This window comes from Aspergillus aculeatinus, assembly GCF_003184765.1.
Source record: "Aspergillus aculeatinus CBS 121060 unplaced genomic scaffold BO66scaffold_22, whole genome shotgun sequence".
In the NCBI taxonomy this organism is placed as follows: Eukaryota; Fungi; Ascomycota; class Eurotiomycetes; order Eurotiales; family Aspergillaceae; genus Aspergillus; species Aspergillus aculeatinus.
Genome location: NW_020291491.1, coordinates 171,539 through 186,703, shown reverse-complemented (window position 1 = coordinate 186,703; position 15,165 = coordinate 171,539). Strand labels below are relative to the sequence as shown.

The 15,165-nt window shown below is 54.9% G+C and overlaps 6 protein-coding genes across 6 annotated transcripts; 2 read left to right on the top strand and 4 right to left on the bottom strand.

Moving 5' to 3' along the window:
* Nucleotides 1–969: 969 nt before the first annotated feature.
* On the bottom strand, nt 970–2,066 carry BO66DRAFT_82348 (uncharacterized protein). The gene is made up of 2 exons (XM_025653630.1): nt 1,388–2,066; nt 970–1,303 (listed from the first exon to the last, which is right to left on the bottom strand). The coding sequence occupies exons 1-2, from the start codon at nt 1,606–1,608 to the stop codon at nt 1,003–1,005; spliced, it is 522 nt and encodes a 173-aa protein (XP_025504327.1). The 5' UTR covers nt 1,609–2,066; the 3' UTR covers nt 970–1,002.
* BO66DRAFT_82293 (Zn(II)2Cys6 transcription factor) lies at nt 1,831–4,905 on the bottom strand. Its single transcript, XM_025653629.1, has 6 exons — nt 4,701–4,905; nt 4,534–4,636; nt 4,440–4,467; nt 3,362–4,363; nt 2,679–3,278; nt 1,831–2,617 (listed from the first exon to the last, which is right to left on the bottom strand). The coding sequence occupies exons 1-6, from the start codon at nt 4,714–4,716 to the stop codon at nt 2,054–2,056; spliced, it is 2,313 nt and encodes a 770-aa protein (XP_025504326.1). The 5' UTR covers nt 4,717–4,905; the 3' UTR covers nt 1,831–2,053.
* A 595-nt stretch (nt 4,906–5,500) lies between these two features.
* On the top strand, nt 5,501–7,489 carry BO66DRAFT_391678 (T6SS phospholipase effector Tle1-like catalytic domain-containing protein). Its single transcript, XM_025647310.1, has 2 exons — nt 5,501–5,976; nt 6,072–7,489. Exons 1-2 carry the CDS (start codon nt 5,744–5,746, stop codon nt 7,255–7,257), a joined length of 1,419 nt encoding a protein of 472 aa, XP_025504325.1. The 5' UTR covers nt 5,501–5,743; the 3' UTR covers nt 7,258–7,489.
* A 703-nt stretch (nt 7,490–8,192) lies between these two features.
* BO66DRAFT_471174 (uncharacterized protein) lies at nt 8,193–10,324 on the top strand (the record flags this gene model as incomplete). The annotated part of the gene is made up of 3 exons (XM_025652840.1): nt 8,193–8,576; nt 8,642–9,825; nt 9,903–10,324. 3 exons carry the CDS (start codon nt 8,193–8,195, stop codon nt 9,985–9,987), a joined length of 1,653 nt encoding a protein of 550 aa, XP_025504324.1. The 3' UTR covers nt 9,988–10,324.
* A 362-nt stretch (nt 10,325–10,686) lies between these two features.
* On the bottom strand, nt 10,687–12,366 carry BO66DRAFT_450803 (putative carboxylesterase; the record flags this gene model as incomplete). The annotated part of the gene is made up of 2 exons (XM_025651829.1): nt 11,520–12,366; nt 10,687–11,480 (listed from the first exon to the last, which is right to left on the bottom strand). The coding sequence occupies exons 1-2, from the start codon at nt 12,310–12,312 to the stop codon at nt 10,687–10,689; spliced, it is 1,587 nt and encodes a 528-aa protein (XP_025504323.1). The 5' UTR covers nt 12,313–12,366.
* Nucleotides 12,367–13,298: 932 nt separating this feature from the next.
* BO66DRAFT_420252 (rhamnogalacturonase A) lies at nt 13,299–15,021 on the bottom strand (the record flags this gene model as incomplete). The annotated part of the gene is made up of 5 exons (XM_025649859.1): nt 13,299–13,452; nt 13,514–13,761; nt 13,828–14,388; nt 14,428–14,774; nt 15,009–15,021. 5 exons carry the CDS (start codon nt 15,019–15,021, stop codon nt 13,299–13,301), a joined length of 1,323 nt encoding a protein of 440 aa, XP_025504322.1.
* Nucleotides 15,022–15,165: the final 144 nt, after the last annotated feature.

Here is a 15,165-nt window from a genome sequence, read left to right as displayed (position 1 = left end):
AATGTCGGCGTGAGTTAGTGGATCAGGCCAACGCGTGTCAATGTCAATGTCCCTCACATCAGAATTAGAAGTCACTCGCCCGGACGCGGGGCACAATCACGGATTTAAGAAATGAATCGACTACATCGAATCATGCTATCTTTCCCTGCTTACAAAACATGATTGAGTTGTCCATGAGTGGGGACGGGAGTTCCCCAAACTTGGAGATCGCCCCATTTTGGAGAAGCTCGCGGCACGCGGCACGATTGAGGAGTAGGGCGCCATCCACTGCTTCTCCTTTCTTTACAATATGGCATTTTTTATCAGGGTAGTCTCACTTTGGGGCACTCGCGCGCCTGACCTCTCTGTCCTTCTCTCGCATGAGCGTTCCTGCTCTCTTCCACGGACGTCGTATTACAAAGCACTGGTCCAGAGACATAGCGTTCAATACAGAGAACAAGTTAACCAGAAACTGCTTCGCATAAAAGTCATCGAGAACGGAGCTCAACAAGTGTGAACGAGGCATCCAATTCTTAATCATAGTTGCTAGTCGAGCTGAGCTGGAGTCTTGGACAATTTCCAAGACGGTCAGACGCTTGGTACGTGTAAGTAGGCATGTACATGATATTCCAGCAAAACACAATCTGACACTCCCGGAGGTTATTTCCTTTACTCGTCTCTCCTTCCCCCCCCCCCCCCCCACCCTGTTCCAGTACTTATACCAGATGTTAAGTCCAAATTGCCTGATCATATGACTGTCTTCGGTGATTGGATTGTTCTGCTCGGTAGTAGAGCGAATGGCGACCGATCTTCCGAGACAACAGATTTCACTACAAAATCGTCAATAATCGCAAGAAAAGGGCAGCGAGAACAGGCAGAGGATTCATACACTTTGCCACTTGCCGGATCCTAAATGATCTTGTCCGGGTCACCCTCCGCATACTCCTGCCCGTGTAGGCGCAGCGCTCTGTAGAAAGCCAGCCAGCAATCAAAATAGCAGAAGTGCAGGCGAAAGGCCCGTTCTCACTCAACTAGTTCCACAACTCGTGCCCTGGTCGCATCAGTCTGCGATTGCCCCCGGAGGTCGTCGATGTAAAATGACAGGGGAAAGCCCGGCAGCCGGGTCATAGCAATGAGGTTCATCCGCCCGCCCGGGTTCTCGAACTCCGGGCTCTGGACGGTGCATTCCCAGTTAAGGAGCTGAGGGAACCCGTTCACTCCCCGTGCTGCCTCTAATGCTTGCACTTCCCATGTGAACCCGGGTTGAGCGATGCCGCTGAAGAGCCTGCTGGCCTCGCAGCCACGCCTGAGGACTGGGTGCTGGCTATATGTACCAGAGAGTAGAGATGCTGGTTAGTAGCTTTCATCAGAAGTAGACAAATCTGAACAGCATGAGGCAAGGGCTTACTGGATGAAGAATTTGACCACGACTTGCTGCTGGTCATCGAGCTTTGTGGCATGGAAGACAGCCCGGCGCTCGATGTAAGGGCGGTATACTTTCTCGGAAACGAGTCGGTTCAGTAAGTACCTGCCTGTCCCGACTTGAAGGTTTCTTCCTTCGAATTTGTTCAGGGTGGCTTCTGCAAGAACTGGATAGTCCGGTGGTTCATCTTGGGCAATGTCGGTCATGGTTTGGAGGAGGAAAGGAGTTAAGTGTTCAAGTTGATGAAAATGGTGGGATTGATGTCAATCCTACTGCAAGGGATGTTTGGTAGGCGCGGGAGATGGCGACATCATGTGGTCGTGGCGGGCTTGGAGCAGTCGCACAGCTTCACTTCCTGATCAATCATTTAGACAGATAATAGAATGCGACTTGAAAATTCACATGATCTAGGAAGTATGGATTGCTTCAGAAGGAGCTAGAAGGGTATCGATCGACTGTGTGAAACGAAAAGTCGACGGGGTGGGCTTGATGGGAATAAGCATTCACCATCGTGCCGATACAGAAGAGGCAGGCCTGAAGCAGTGAATTGACCTGCTGTATGCTAAGTCACTCCTCATCAAATGACATTTGACCTCGGCATTTATGCTCTATATTTTCGCTCGTGGAATTCAAGAATCTAGGCTCACACAATCATTCACCAGGACGAACGATAAGGTTTGAGTCGAGGTAACTGCCAAAAAGCGCCTCGAGCCACTGCATCTCTTGTACCACAGATTCCCCCCGATCTGCACACTCGAATGATCTTTCCGCTGATTCTCTCGAAACGTAATCACGGTTGGCAAACAGGCAGGAAGTATGAACTCCCTCGGAAGTAGCGCTGTGAGCCATGACTCGCCGTACGATGTGACCCAGCTTTGAAACGTTCCGGATCAGCTTCCCTGAGATCCATGTTTTACGAGGGTAGAATTCCAAAGCATGGATTGCGTTCAGGACCATGTCACCAAATGCATGCTTGCAAGACGGCTGTTTGATTATGAGTCCGATTGAGATGATGGCAGCGCCCAGTAGATAATGAAAAAAAGGATATGTGAAGACCGTCCGCTCCTCGGAAATCTCAATGCACTCTTGAATCACGTCACTGGCAACTCGTGCACAGATCCGTTCATTGTCGAGCCCGGTAAGAATGATGGCTGGGGAAGAGGTGGTCTCTTGAAGCATGGGCCTGCGGATGAGTAGACGCAGCGAGAGCCATCGCTGCACATTGTCAGTAAATCGTTCCAGAAATTTCAGTTAATAGATACTACGATGAACATACGACCCGCATGAGCTTTTGCTGCTTGGCTAGCCAGCCTACTGGCTTCTTGGATTGGGATTCCTGCTGCCAAACGTGGTAGACAAACTCTGGTGGGACCTCCCTTTGCGCCCGAGAGATCAAGTGCTCAAAGTGTTCGCGAAGCAGGTGACTGTTTCGAGGAGAAGATTGCATGGCTGAATCAGCGCCGTACATCCCCTCCCAAACCTTTCCCAGCACTCGAGAATAGATCACCATTGCAGCAAGATACGGGATTGGGGTCACTGCACCAGTGGCTCTGTCGAGTGTGTTTGGGGCGGAGGCTAGACTCAAATCTGTGTCCACTTGACGATAGAAGAGGCAATCATCGTCTAGGTCCTGCGGTAACTGTGTATTCACGTTCATATCTTGGATCAGAAATGGGCGTCCAGTGTCGATGGCGAGTCGGCGATCCATGGTATAGAGACACCACCAAAGCCGCCGATTGATTTCGACGTCGGATGGTTTCAGCCCGTCCACAGCAGGCAGGGACCGATGAAGCCCCAGGTATTGAGCGTGAGAGATGGCAATCGCGAGGAGCTTTTCTGCCCTGCCAATTATATTCAAACGGAATAGATAAATGACCTGGACGTCACGTGAGTCAGCTCAAGCGTTCCCCTTCGCCACAGTAACAACAGGAAGTTGAGAAAACAAGGAGTCGATCATACCATCAAAGCTAGAGTCTGCAACACCAATATCTGGTCTGAGCACTCCTCGAAGCAATTGAGTATGTCGCCAACGAGCTCTGCCGCCGCTCTGTACAGACTCCATCCAGCAGAGTGCCGAGCCTCTGCACCAGCGATGCGAGGGGATGCGGTACAACGTCCCGTGGCGAGACAAATGAGTATTTGAGCGATCGCAAATTGTTTGTGGCGGCCGATCGGCATACGGGGCTCCAAATCTGCCAAAGACCATGTGGTCCACATCTCCGTGTATCGATGCCACAGCGTCGGGAGATGAAGGAGTGGATACATGGTGTGAATCTCGTTGCAAAAAGTGTGCAGAAATCTATCCCATTGAGCCTTGTCTGCCGCAATGCCATGTCTGTGTAGAAGTCTGTGGAGATCGGATGCCACGCGAGATGTGGCTTCGCCACTTGGAGAGGACGGGGGGGTCAAGGCCGGTGTCGACATTCGGTCTGGACTCACAGCAATCGCAGACTCAAATCTGTGGTCAGAATTCACCAAATGACCTTCCACCTGATTAAGAGTGTATTGAATGGACGTCTCCCCTGAGAAGCTGAGTTGTTGGACTTGAGTTGACTGTTTCTGCCTTGAGGTAATATCTGTACGAGTCCCTTCCGAGCGTAAACCAGGGGGTGTCGCAGTCACAGCGTCAGGATCTCGCCCATGTACACTTATGCTCGAATTGGAAGCCCAAGTGCCGATGTTGCGATGAACCAGCTGCTCCAGGTTCTCCAAGCGCACTGCCAGCTCTCTAGTGTTTGGGCTACCCTCGTGACCATGATTCTCAGGTGAATAGTTCTCGGGCATGGTGCTGTGAGAGCGAACTGTCTCCGTTGCTTCAAGACTCTCACGCCTCCTGGACGAACCGCAATCTTGAATACCCTGCGTTTGGTTCCTGGCCGATCGACGCCTCATGTCGGTGCTTCGCTTGCCGCAGGTGCGCCCATACACGGCACAAGGTGTACAAAGGAGTAATCCGTCACACTAACTTATTATTCTAGTTCTTCCATCGGACTCGCACTGCGATAACGGATCCCAGAGGAATAAATAGGTGTCTTACTTTGATCTTCCTTTGTTGGCACTGGTCACTGTTGGGCCGTTAGTGCCTGCGGTGCGTGGAGAGATCGGAATCCAAGATGGAACGAGCAACGCACCACGCCTGGGAGACATATTTCCCCCGCTTCTGTCGTCTTGAGCTGATCAGGTTCAGCTCAGAGCCACTGCTGTGGTCTTCGGCTGCATGGCGCTTCCGTGGATCTGGTGCATCGGATCAGCCAAGGCTTTTCGGTTGTTTGTTGGTTGTAGAGAAAGGAAGCCCCACTCGGTTTTCGCGGCATCTGGTGGGTATTTGAGATGGAAGCCACCGGATACGCGCGGCTTGACTGTTATATCCAGAGGTTGAGATTGATGAAATAGAGATCGAGGCTGCTGGCTTGGAAGAGTGGTCCGAACGGAGAAGATGAGGTGGTGGGTGTAATGTGAGTCTCCGGTTGAATCGGCATTGTTGACCGAGTGATCGTCGGAATTACAGACGGAATTGTACAGTACCCGGAACTGAAACCGCCCGGTCCGAACTTGTTCCATATGAGTAAACCCAACTTGATGATGATCTGCTACATGAAGAAATTCCCATACCTTATAAGGTTGTGATAATTTTGAAGCCCTTGAATATATTTCCTTCGAAAATTATTCAGTCTTTCTAAGGTGTGACCCAATATACCTAGGCCAAGCTCTAAAAACAACCGCCCTATCATAAGCCTACCGAAATTAAGCCCGTGCTCCCTGATGAATGCCCCAGGCATCGAGGTGTCTGCTTATATAACCTCGACAGGACTGGGTCCCCATCAACAACTCTGTTCAACATCTGTATAGTTAATTTTACTGACTACTGGCAAGTGTAGGATCAATATGATGACTGACGTACAGCGCCTGCTTCGCTATCAAGAAGCATTCATACTGTGGTTATCGGCACACCGATTTTCTGTAGCTGGTAAACCAGAGACAGTGTCAAACCACACCAAAAGCAAACCACCTCGAAGTCCCAACGCTCTAGATCACAAATAAAGTTGCTTATCGCACCCCACTCCCCATCTAACCCTCAGCCGATCGTACTCGTATATGGTTTCAGCGTCGATCAATGGCCAAGCGGAGAGGAGCTCGTGTGCACGGTCCCCGCGACGCCAACCAGCCCGAGACCCATGGATAGCCCGTCCCGTGCCGCTTGCCTGCTAAGGCTGCAGTAGCTGCCTCTCATTCCCCTCTCTTGCTGATCTCACTCTCTCTCTCTCTCTTCCTCCCTCTCTCGGTGCACTCAATGCATTCACATATCCCACCATACTCATCACTGCCTGCCCAAGAGCAATCATGTCCACCACACCGACACCGTCTCTCACGCTAACCCGTCCCGCCCCAACAGACAACCCGACGAAACCCCTCATCATCCTCTGCGACGGGACCTGGTGCGGTCGCGAGACCAACACGCGAAGCAACATCTACAAACTCGCCGAACTTTTCGGGGTAAGAATCGGCGCCCGGATCCAGTCTCCGGACGGAGTTCTCTACCTCGAAGGTGTGGGACTGGGCAGTTCGTTCCTCGAGTATGTCCCCATTCGCTATCCACCACCTCAGACCACATACCACCCACCACACAGCCCACCCCGCAGTCCAACCACCCACTAACCCACCCCCCCAGCTACCTCTTCAACGGCGTAACCGGCCAAGACATCGCGCAGCAATGCATCACGATCTACGAATACCTAGTGCACAACTACACCTACCCGACGCACGAGATCTGGCTCTTCGGGCTGTCGCGGGGCGCGTACCTCGCGCGCGCTGTCGCGGGGATGATCAACAACTGCGGCATCGTGCACCCGGTCCGGATCGCGGGCACGAACGAGATCGACACCCCGCAAACCCGACTGCTGTGCGAGACGGTCTACAACCTCTACCGGTCGCCCTACGCGACGAACGCGCCGCACGCCCCGCAGTCGCTGCGCTTCCGGCAGACGAAATCGTGGCCGCTGATCGGCGACGAGGACCCCGCCGACCGCACCACGCCGCGGTTCCACCCGCCCATCCGGTTCATGGGCCTCCTCGACACGGTCGGCAGCCTGGGCATGCCCGAGTACACCGGCGGGGTCGGGCTGGACTGGCCCGTGTTCTACGACCAGCATGTCTCGACGGTCGTGGCGAATGTGCACCATGCGGTCTCGCTGCATGATCGGCTGTTCGTCTTCCAGCCGTGTCTCGTGAGTCGGGACCGCGCGCGGCACGGTGCGCGGGATTGGGAGCGGTTCGGCGTGACGCGGCAGGAGTGGCTCCCGGGGTGCCACTACGATCTCGGCCGCCAGCGGTTCCGGTTTCTGCGCGAGTTCGGCGGTGGGTGGCTCGAGTCTCTGCTGGCCAGTCGGTGGTTCGGGTTCGCGAGCAAGGTCATCGAGCCCAACCATGTGCTGGCGGATCTGGCGCTGCGGTGGATGCTGCTGGCGATCCGCGCGCAGAGCACTACCGTAAAGTATGAAGTGGTAGCCAACATTGAGCGCGTGATCGAGGATGTGACGGAGAGTATTCATGGCAGAGCGCGGGAGCCCGGTCGCACCGGCGACGGCGATGTCTACGGGCATATCCTGTCGTATGCGCCGTTTGGGTCGCTGCTTCTGGATGTTGTGCGGATGCTGCGCGGGACCCGAGGCAAGGTGTCGGCTCTGTATCAGTTGTTCTTCGATCTGCGGGACCGGCTGATCCCGGATGATAACGCTGTGGTCTACGATTTCCACGGGTTTGATGAGGATATCCCCGGGTGTGTCGGGGATTTGGCGCGGGTGAGTGAGCGGCGGTACCCTTCCAAGTCGTACGTGAAGTGGAGGTTGAGGCAGTAGGGTGGTTGTGTGGGCAGGGGACACGACTATTTTTTGGCTTGCGTCGTGCTATAGCATCAATCAATTGCTTCCACCGGGATGGAAGTCACCTTACAGGTGACGAGGTACTGTACTGTGCTACAACATTCATTGGGAAGTACAGAGCATGCGCGGAACGGTGTAACTGTAACACACTCAAGTACCTGGTTCCCGGGTCGAGGAATCTGCCGCAGGTGCGGGTGCTGATTCCGCGTCCGTCCGTAGTCCAACATTCGATGAATGGGTGACGTTTATTGATCCTGCAAGATAGAAGTTCTAATGGTCCCTTCTCCTCTTCCATCCATCATTTCCCCAATATGGCACGATGGTTCAAGTATTCCAATGACCGATGAAAACACTTAACCGAACAAGACCATGCCACGCCCCATCGCTCGAATGCGAACTTGGGTCACGCGGCAACAAACCATCAACAACCTCGCGGAACGACAGATCTCACTTATCCAAGCCGAGCAATGAAGAATAGGACAGTGACATCATCACCGCAATCAAACCACTCTCGCCCCGTTCCACAAAGGACCACCATGTTTATCTGGGGTGGCTGGGAAGACATTGAAGGTGGCTGGTGGTACCACCGGGAGCAACCGATGCGGGGAAAACAGCTACACAAACAACCTCGGCTGGGTGACATGGGGGGCTTATCTTATCGTGCCCCGCTTAGGGTTGGTCTTTCGCCCCGCATGCTGAACCTCTGCAAGGCATCATTGGTCCAAGGATAATCAAGATCATCGTTCGTCAACAGTATTTCCGGCCATCGCGGTGCAATCCGGTGAAATTTCTCCGGTGTTTTACATTATATAAAGTACCCTCAATGACAGGGATGCGCTTCCAGCCAGGAATCAGTTATTGAATCCACGGTACGGATACCCCCCCCCCCCACACACAGAGGACCGTCGACAATGCGTTTCATAACAAACTGGGCTCAGCTTCTCGGGCTGGCTCTGCTGGGTGCCACCGCTGTGCAGGCCGTGAACCTCAGCACTTCTGCACAGAATCTCTTCGACGAGTCGATGGTCATCCAAGATGCGATCTACGACCCTGCTGCCGCGTATCTCCGGTACTTCTACTTCCCGCTCGCGGCCGGGCCGCATGAGACCCGGTCGAGCGTATGGTATGCGGCGGGGTTGCTGCAACGTGATCGAGGGCAGGATCGCCAGGAAGCGGTGAGGATCTTGCAGAATGTCATCGGAGGTCAGGAGAAGAATGTCTCAGTGCAGTGGTATGGGGATTACACCAAGTACCCGGAACAACCGACGGTGGGGACGCCGGCTTATCCTCCTGTTGTGAGTACATACCCTACCGACGATCATCTGCTGAGAGATCGCGCGAGAGTGCTGACGGTGGCAAGATTTATAATTCATGGGACCCCAACTGGCGCGGGCTCATCGGGACGGCATTGATTGTCATCTACGAGGAATTCGGAGATCGACTTCCCAGCTCCATGCAGGAGCTGATCCTTGACAGCCTTTACAACAACACCGTCGGTGACACTTACCGCGTTGGCGGCGTGGATGGCGACAATCTGTACCCCGCGTACTCGAACGCCTGGCTGATGCGGACGGTGGTGGGGTCCTGGACGGGACGCAAGTTCGGCAATGCCAATATGACAGCCGCAGGCGACAGCGACGCCCGCGCCTTTTTGGAATTGTTCGACCGCAATGGCACGCTCTCCGAGTTTAATGGGCCGACCTATGCCGGAGTCTCGCTGTATGCCCTAACCATCGCAGCGAAGTACCTCGGCGCGACCAACGCCACCATCGGCCAGCAGGCGGCCCGCGTGATCGAGAGCATATGGGGCTACGAGTCGCAGCTGTGGAACGCCAACCTGCGCAACTTCGCCGGGCCGTGGGATCGGTCGTACGGCTACGACATGAACAAGTACGTGGCCATCATGTCGCTGTGGGTGTGGTCTCTTGTCGACAAGGAGCATGTCTTCCCTAATGCGACCTCACCGATCTGGACGATGGCCCACGCCGACGACTTCGAGATCGCGCCGCTCATCGCCGTTCTGTCAGAGTTCCATCGGGCCCTCGTACCTGCTGCTGCTCGCTCACGTCTTGAAGGGTTCGCGGAGGACGAGCAACGTACCTACACCGGGCACGCCTACGCACCGCCGGCGGATCTCGAACCGCGCAACATCACCACCTGGCTGTCACGCAATCTGACCATCGGAACGGCCTCCTTCAATCAGTCCGTCGTAGGAGGATTCTCTGAGGATTCGACCTCGTTCAGCCCAGCAGTCGTGCAGTGGCTCCGCCCTGACGCCTCGATCGGGTATTTCAACCTCTATCCGCAGGAGACAGCCCTGGTAGCCGACGTCGCCCCCTACGCGTTGAATCTGACCTACCCGCTGGGCAACGCGTCGAGCACCTTCACATTCGTTCTGGCTTCGAACCCCCTCCGCGCGAAGCGTGATATCGCAGGGCTTGAGGATGTAGACGGGCTCGCGATCAAGGTGGTAGGCGGTACTGTTGATCCCGTTCCCGAGATCTCGTTCTGCGGGCTCCTGGGCGGCACGTGTGAGGTTATTCAGTGAGTCTTCTTCCGCCACATCACCTTCTATCTTTGGTATCTTATGGTCAAATCGGAACATACTGATCGTTGCTCAGCAACTTCGAGTTCTGGAATGTGACATTCTCCATGCCGGCAAATTCCACGGCTGTTCCCAGCGTACAGTTGAAATTTGCATTCTAGGACGCAAATGGTGATGTTCAAGCCAAAGAGAAAGGATGCTGAGCATCGATGTTCTGAACTCCTGGACCTCCGTCCCAGAGAAAATTTAGAAAGCGACAATAGTACCACCCAATGGCTTATCTTTTTCCGACAGCTATCATGCTGTAATTGCTCCGTAGGTACAGACCAAGGCAGCAAGGAAGCAGGAGTCAATCTGCTCTTGAGCAAGGGATGAGAGGGTCCTTGAGCGTGTGTGGAAACGGGATAGGTGGGCGAAGCGTTGAGAATTTGATGAAGGGGTCGAGAAGGGACCGGGAAGGTGAAAGCTGAAGGCGCGATGGTGAGCACGTGATATCATGCGCAGGGGCCATGAGCATCTGGAGTAGGCGCATCCAACTTGGACGCGCAAGGTCTAAAGTAACCCCTACGGTGGCCTTGACTCTAATCGATCTAATAAAATCAAGTGAAGCAAGCGTAATCCAGAAGAAACCGATTATCATGGTGTGAGTATTTTGCGTGTATCCGGCGTTCGTTCTGATCGGAACCAGTTTCTACAAGCCGAATCGAAAGTACTGTACTGCAGTAAACGTATATTAGAAAACATCAAGGCTACTCGCAATAGACTGCGATCACACACATAGTCAGGGTGACATGATATTCCTCCCCTCAGCCGTCTCACAGAAACTCATTTGGCCTATCCTCGCTAAGCAGGATGGAGACCTACACAGGAATAGACGGCGCCACATCCAGCCAAAAGTCACAGCGCGCCGGCAGATAATCGAGGGCGACCTTCTCGAAACCCTCGAGGGTGACGACAAACTCCTCCTGTGTTGTGCGCAGTTCCGGCAGGGCGGGCTGGGTGGCGTTGGTAAGCTTATGGGCATTGGGATCACCCGTCTGGACAAAAGAGGCGTAAGCACCGGCAAAGCCCTCGTAGACGAGCGGGTATTCCGCCTGGATGGGCTCAACGCCGGCCCACCACTGGGCCTCGTCGCCGTGGTTGGCCGGCGGGATGGTGTACTCGATTTGGTAGCCACCGGTCTTCGCTCCTCCAGCAACCCAGTGGCCCGGGCAGGCGAGCACGAGATCGCGGAAGACGAGTTCGGCGCGCATCCAGGTCTGGTCGTAAGCCCCGATGGTTTCGGTGGCACCCTCGACCGGGTAGAGGGTCTCCAGGCGGGCGCGCGTGCTGGTATTGAGGCTAGGGAGGAATTCCGTCAGCCACACCCCGAACGCGGCGACCGTGTCGTTGAGCGGCGGGTCGCCCGACGAGGTGGAGCGGTTGAGGGCAGAGGGTAGGAAGTACTCCCCTTCCAACTGGGCGTATGTGGCAATGAAGGCTTCGCCGTTGAGGCGCTGGTTTTGGACGGCCTCGCTCAGCGTTTGCGTCAGGAAACCGGTGTCTGGCTCGATGACGGGAGCCCAGGTGAACATGCTGGGGCCGTATTTGTCGCTCTTGGTGATGGTGTAGGCGGCAGCATTGAGGACGTCCACGTCGAGGGCACGCAAGCACGCTAGTTGACCATTGCCGGCAGTGGTAGTACTACTATCACCAGCCGTGTCGGAGGAGGAGCAGTTGGTCAGGGTGACCAAGGAGTCAAAAATAGCCTCCGACTCCGGGGCATTGTAGGCGTAGGTCTTGGGCCAGTAAGGGCTATCCATAATGCCGCGGCGGAAGAGAGGGGGTTGAGTCTGCCCGTCGTGGGCGATCGTGTGGGCGACGACGCTACCCCCACCAGCACTAGTGCCCCAGAGGGTCACATTTCCAGGGTCTCCCCCGAAGAGGTGGATGTATTTCTGCACCCACTCTAGCGCGTACTGCTGATCCAGCAGGCCGACGTTCAGGTCGGCGTCGGCGGCCTCGAAGACCTCGCTTCCCGGCAGGAAGCCAAAGGCATTCGTGCGGTAGTTGGGGCCGACGCCCACAAAGTCGTTGGCCGCGCTGACCTCGAGCGAGGCGGCGTTCAGCCCCGGTGGACCTGATGAGGCCGATCCCTGGACAAACCCGCCGCTGAAGAAGTTGACGTAGACGGGTCGCAGCGGCTGGCCCGTGGTCCAGGGTCGCGAGTAGACCCCCAGGTACAGGCAATCCTCCGACCCGTTCACTCCAAGTTGTGGGCAACGCGGGAAGCTGAGGTCGGTGTCGTACACACCGGATACGTTAAGTGGCGGCTGTGGCCCCCGGAACCGGTTCGCCCCCGTCGGAGGCGCCGCAAAGGGGATCTTAACCCAGTAGCTGATGTTGGTGGTCGTTGAGAGCTTTCCCTCAAATGAGCCGTAGTCGAGGTCCACTTGCAGCGTCTGGGCCGTAGCTGTTCCGAGGTAGGCAGAGCAACCGAGCATCATATGAACGACGCGGCCAAGCCAGTGACGGCTCAGCCCCACGCCGTCCCAGCGCAGGGGCATGTTTGGAAAGCCTGAATACCACTGATGGGTACACCACAGCACAGTACAGCACTTTTGTGGTGGATTCGAGGGACCAGAGACGCAATCAATCGATGAGCACACGGTTCACAATAATCTCTGTGGGTGCAGTTAGGCATGAGGTCTTGAGGGCAGTATTCATAACAAGCTCTCTCACACAGTGGTTCAACATACTTTGAGCGCTGAAGTACTGTACTTCGGGGTAGATTAGCCCGAGGCGAGTGCCATCTTCCTGGGGAAACGGCATCTGCCAGGGAAAGCGTCATCTGCACGGCTATTGATGTGCATGAACTATACCAACAGCATGAAGTAGATGAGATGCGTGGGGGATACACAAGGGGATGTGTGGGGGGGGCATGGCGGGAGATGACCTCCGTACCGCATTGAGTTTAGTCGCCGCCCAACGCTTTGCGGGGGCGGGAAGTGTGGAGCCTGAGGCCGTTGCGGGCTCGCTTTCCTGTTTGTTTGGTTGTTTGATTGGAATGCGGTTCAAGTCACTGGGAGTATACCTGCCTTGCCTGATTGATAGCATCAGCTCATTGCTGATGTCTGCGACATCTTGAGCCATGATTGGGATGACTGAATGAGGGTCATAATTCCACCAATTATATTGGACAACTCTTTCCGGGTGTTTTATCAAGACTCGCTAGCAACAGAAGAAAGTTGCAGGGGCCCAAAAAGAAAAAGAGAATAGAGTCCGAGTCATGACACTTGTACCGCAACCTGTTATCCAATTTCTTATCAATGATTCATCTGTACAGCTCTTTCTTCCATGCCACCCGTGACCCCCACACCCTCCCCCAAGGCCCACCAGTAACCAACCTTCCTGGACATCCTGCCGCTTCACTCTCCACCTCCGGGTATCTCTACTACATTCAATCATCGTGACCATGTGAGACACCATGCTTTCAGGCCAGGCCTCCGGCGGTGGTTAGCTTGAGTAAGGATGAAATGGGGGTGACGCCCGGGTAGAATGAAGTGGGAACCGTCGGGATCGTAAAGGACTGGGTCGAAGGGAATGGGGTGCTTAGGTCATCGGCCATCGTCGAGGTTGAATACGCCCTAACGAGCGCAATTAATCTCATTGGTCCCGAAGACCCGTGCAACTTGGATTCGGACTTACGGCGTGGCGGTAATGGTCGTGGTGGTCGTGTAGGAATCGCCAGCATGGCCATCGGACTCCAAACAAGCTCCACTGCCATACGCATTCTCGCAGGTCCAGGTGGCATCAACGCCGCTATCAGTCCAGAGAGCGACGTCGTCCACCACAATATCTGTGCATGTATTATTCACAGAGCAAAGCAATCGATTCACAGAGCAAAGCAATCGGATTGTGGGTCGCGAATTGTCCGAGTTGTATCCATGCCAGTTCTAAATCAAGTCCCACGCGAATCTCAGCATTCTTGCATACGGAGGCAATCAAGACCAGTCACGTACCGTAAAAGTTAGGTTATACACCTCGAGCCCGTCTCCGTCACCTTGGTCACCCCAAAACCCGTCGAGGCTGAGCAGATAACTGCCCCCGTGTTGGATGACCGTATCCCAGATCACGTTGCGGAGCGAGCCGCTGGCCCCGTTCCACTTCACGAAGCCGGCGTCCGCCTGGCTCATGTACAGGTTGTGATAGGCAACGTTCGAGACGCTGGCATCGACGCCCAGAGAGCCAATCGTGGTACCCCCGCTCCAGTTGCAGTAAATATTCTCAATCTGGACGTTGGCAGCCGGGCTCTTGACGCAAACACATTCATCGCCGTTGGTAACCTCGACATCGTGGACCCAAATATTATCCCCCCAGATATCGATCGCATCGGTCGCACCCACACTGATGCCGCGGATAATCAGATTATAAACTTCCCCGTTGGTACATGTATCCAGGACGAGGTAATAAGATGGGGAGTCGACCCAGGCCATGCCATGGATGGAGAAGTCGGTCACATTCACAAAGCGCGCCAGCCGGATGCCATAGTTCCCGTCGGCGAGGTATTCGTACCCGTACCCCTGAATAGCTCCAGAAGAGGTCCCACTGAATCATTCCACGTCGGAGGAGTTCTCGATGGTTAGAATCTGGTCACCATCGATATCCCCGTTGCGGTATAGGACTCCGTCGTGTTGCAGCGCAATGCCTGTCCCGCCGCTAAGAGTGACCGTAGTCGAGATATAGTAGTCTCCCGGGGGAATGTACACCAATCCTCCACTAGCACAATCTTCCAAGGCATCCTGAAGGGCCAACCCAACGTCGTTAGTGCTGTCGCCTTCGACCGCCCCGTAGTCGGAAATATCACAGATCTTGGCATTCGCCTTGTCCGAATAGGAGGTCAAGGGGCCAACACTGCCGGAGAGCTGCGCGCCAACAGTGGCAGATACCGCCCACATCACGGAGACGACTGGAAAGGGATACATCTGGGACAATATGTGATTGAGATTTAGTCACAATACTTGCTCGAATAGGCTTCGTCCCTATCTTGGGGATGCTTCATTCACGGGCAACCATACCTAGTCCCTTTATATGTCTCGTTTCTCCCTCTTCGAGAGGTCCTGATCGACAGCATTCATAACATAACCCGCGTACGCCAATCCACGAGACACCACAGGGGGTCTCTTCGCCCAGCAAATGGCACAGGCCGTCTCCATTGTTGACAGGATCAATCAGAGACTGAGTCGGGCAGTCGGTTCTCCTACTCGCACCGGGTTCATGATCCCCCGAGGGGTCACATTCAATCGCCGACCCGTGTGAAGCGTCATCATCGCCTGGGCTTGCATTCCGACAGGATGCTT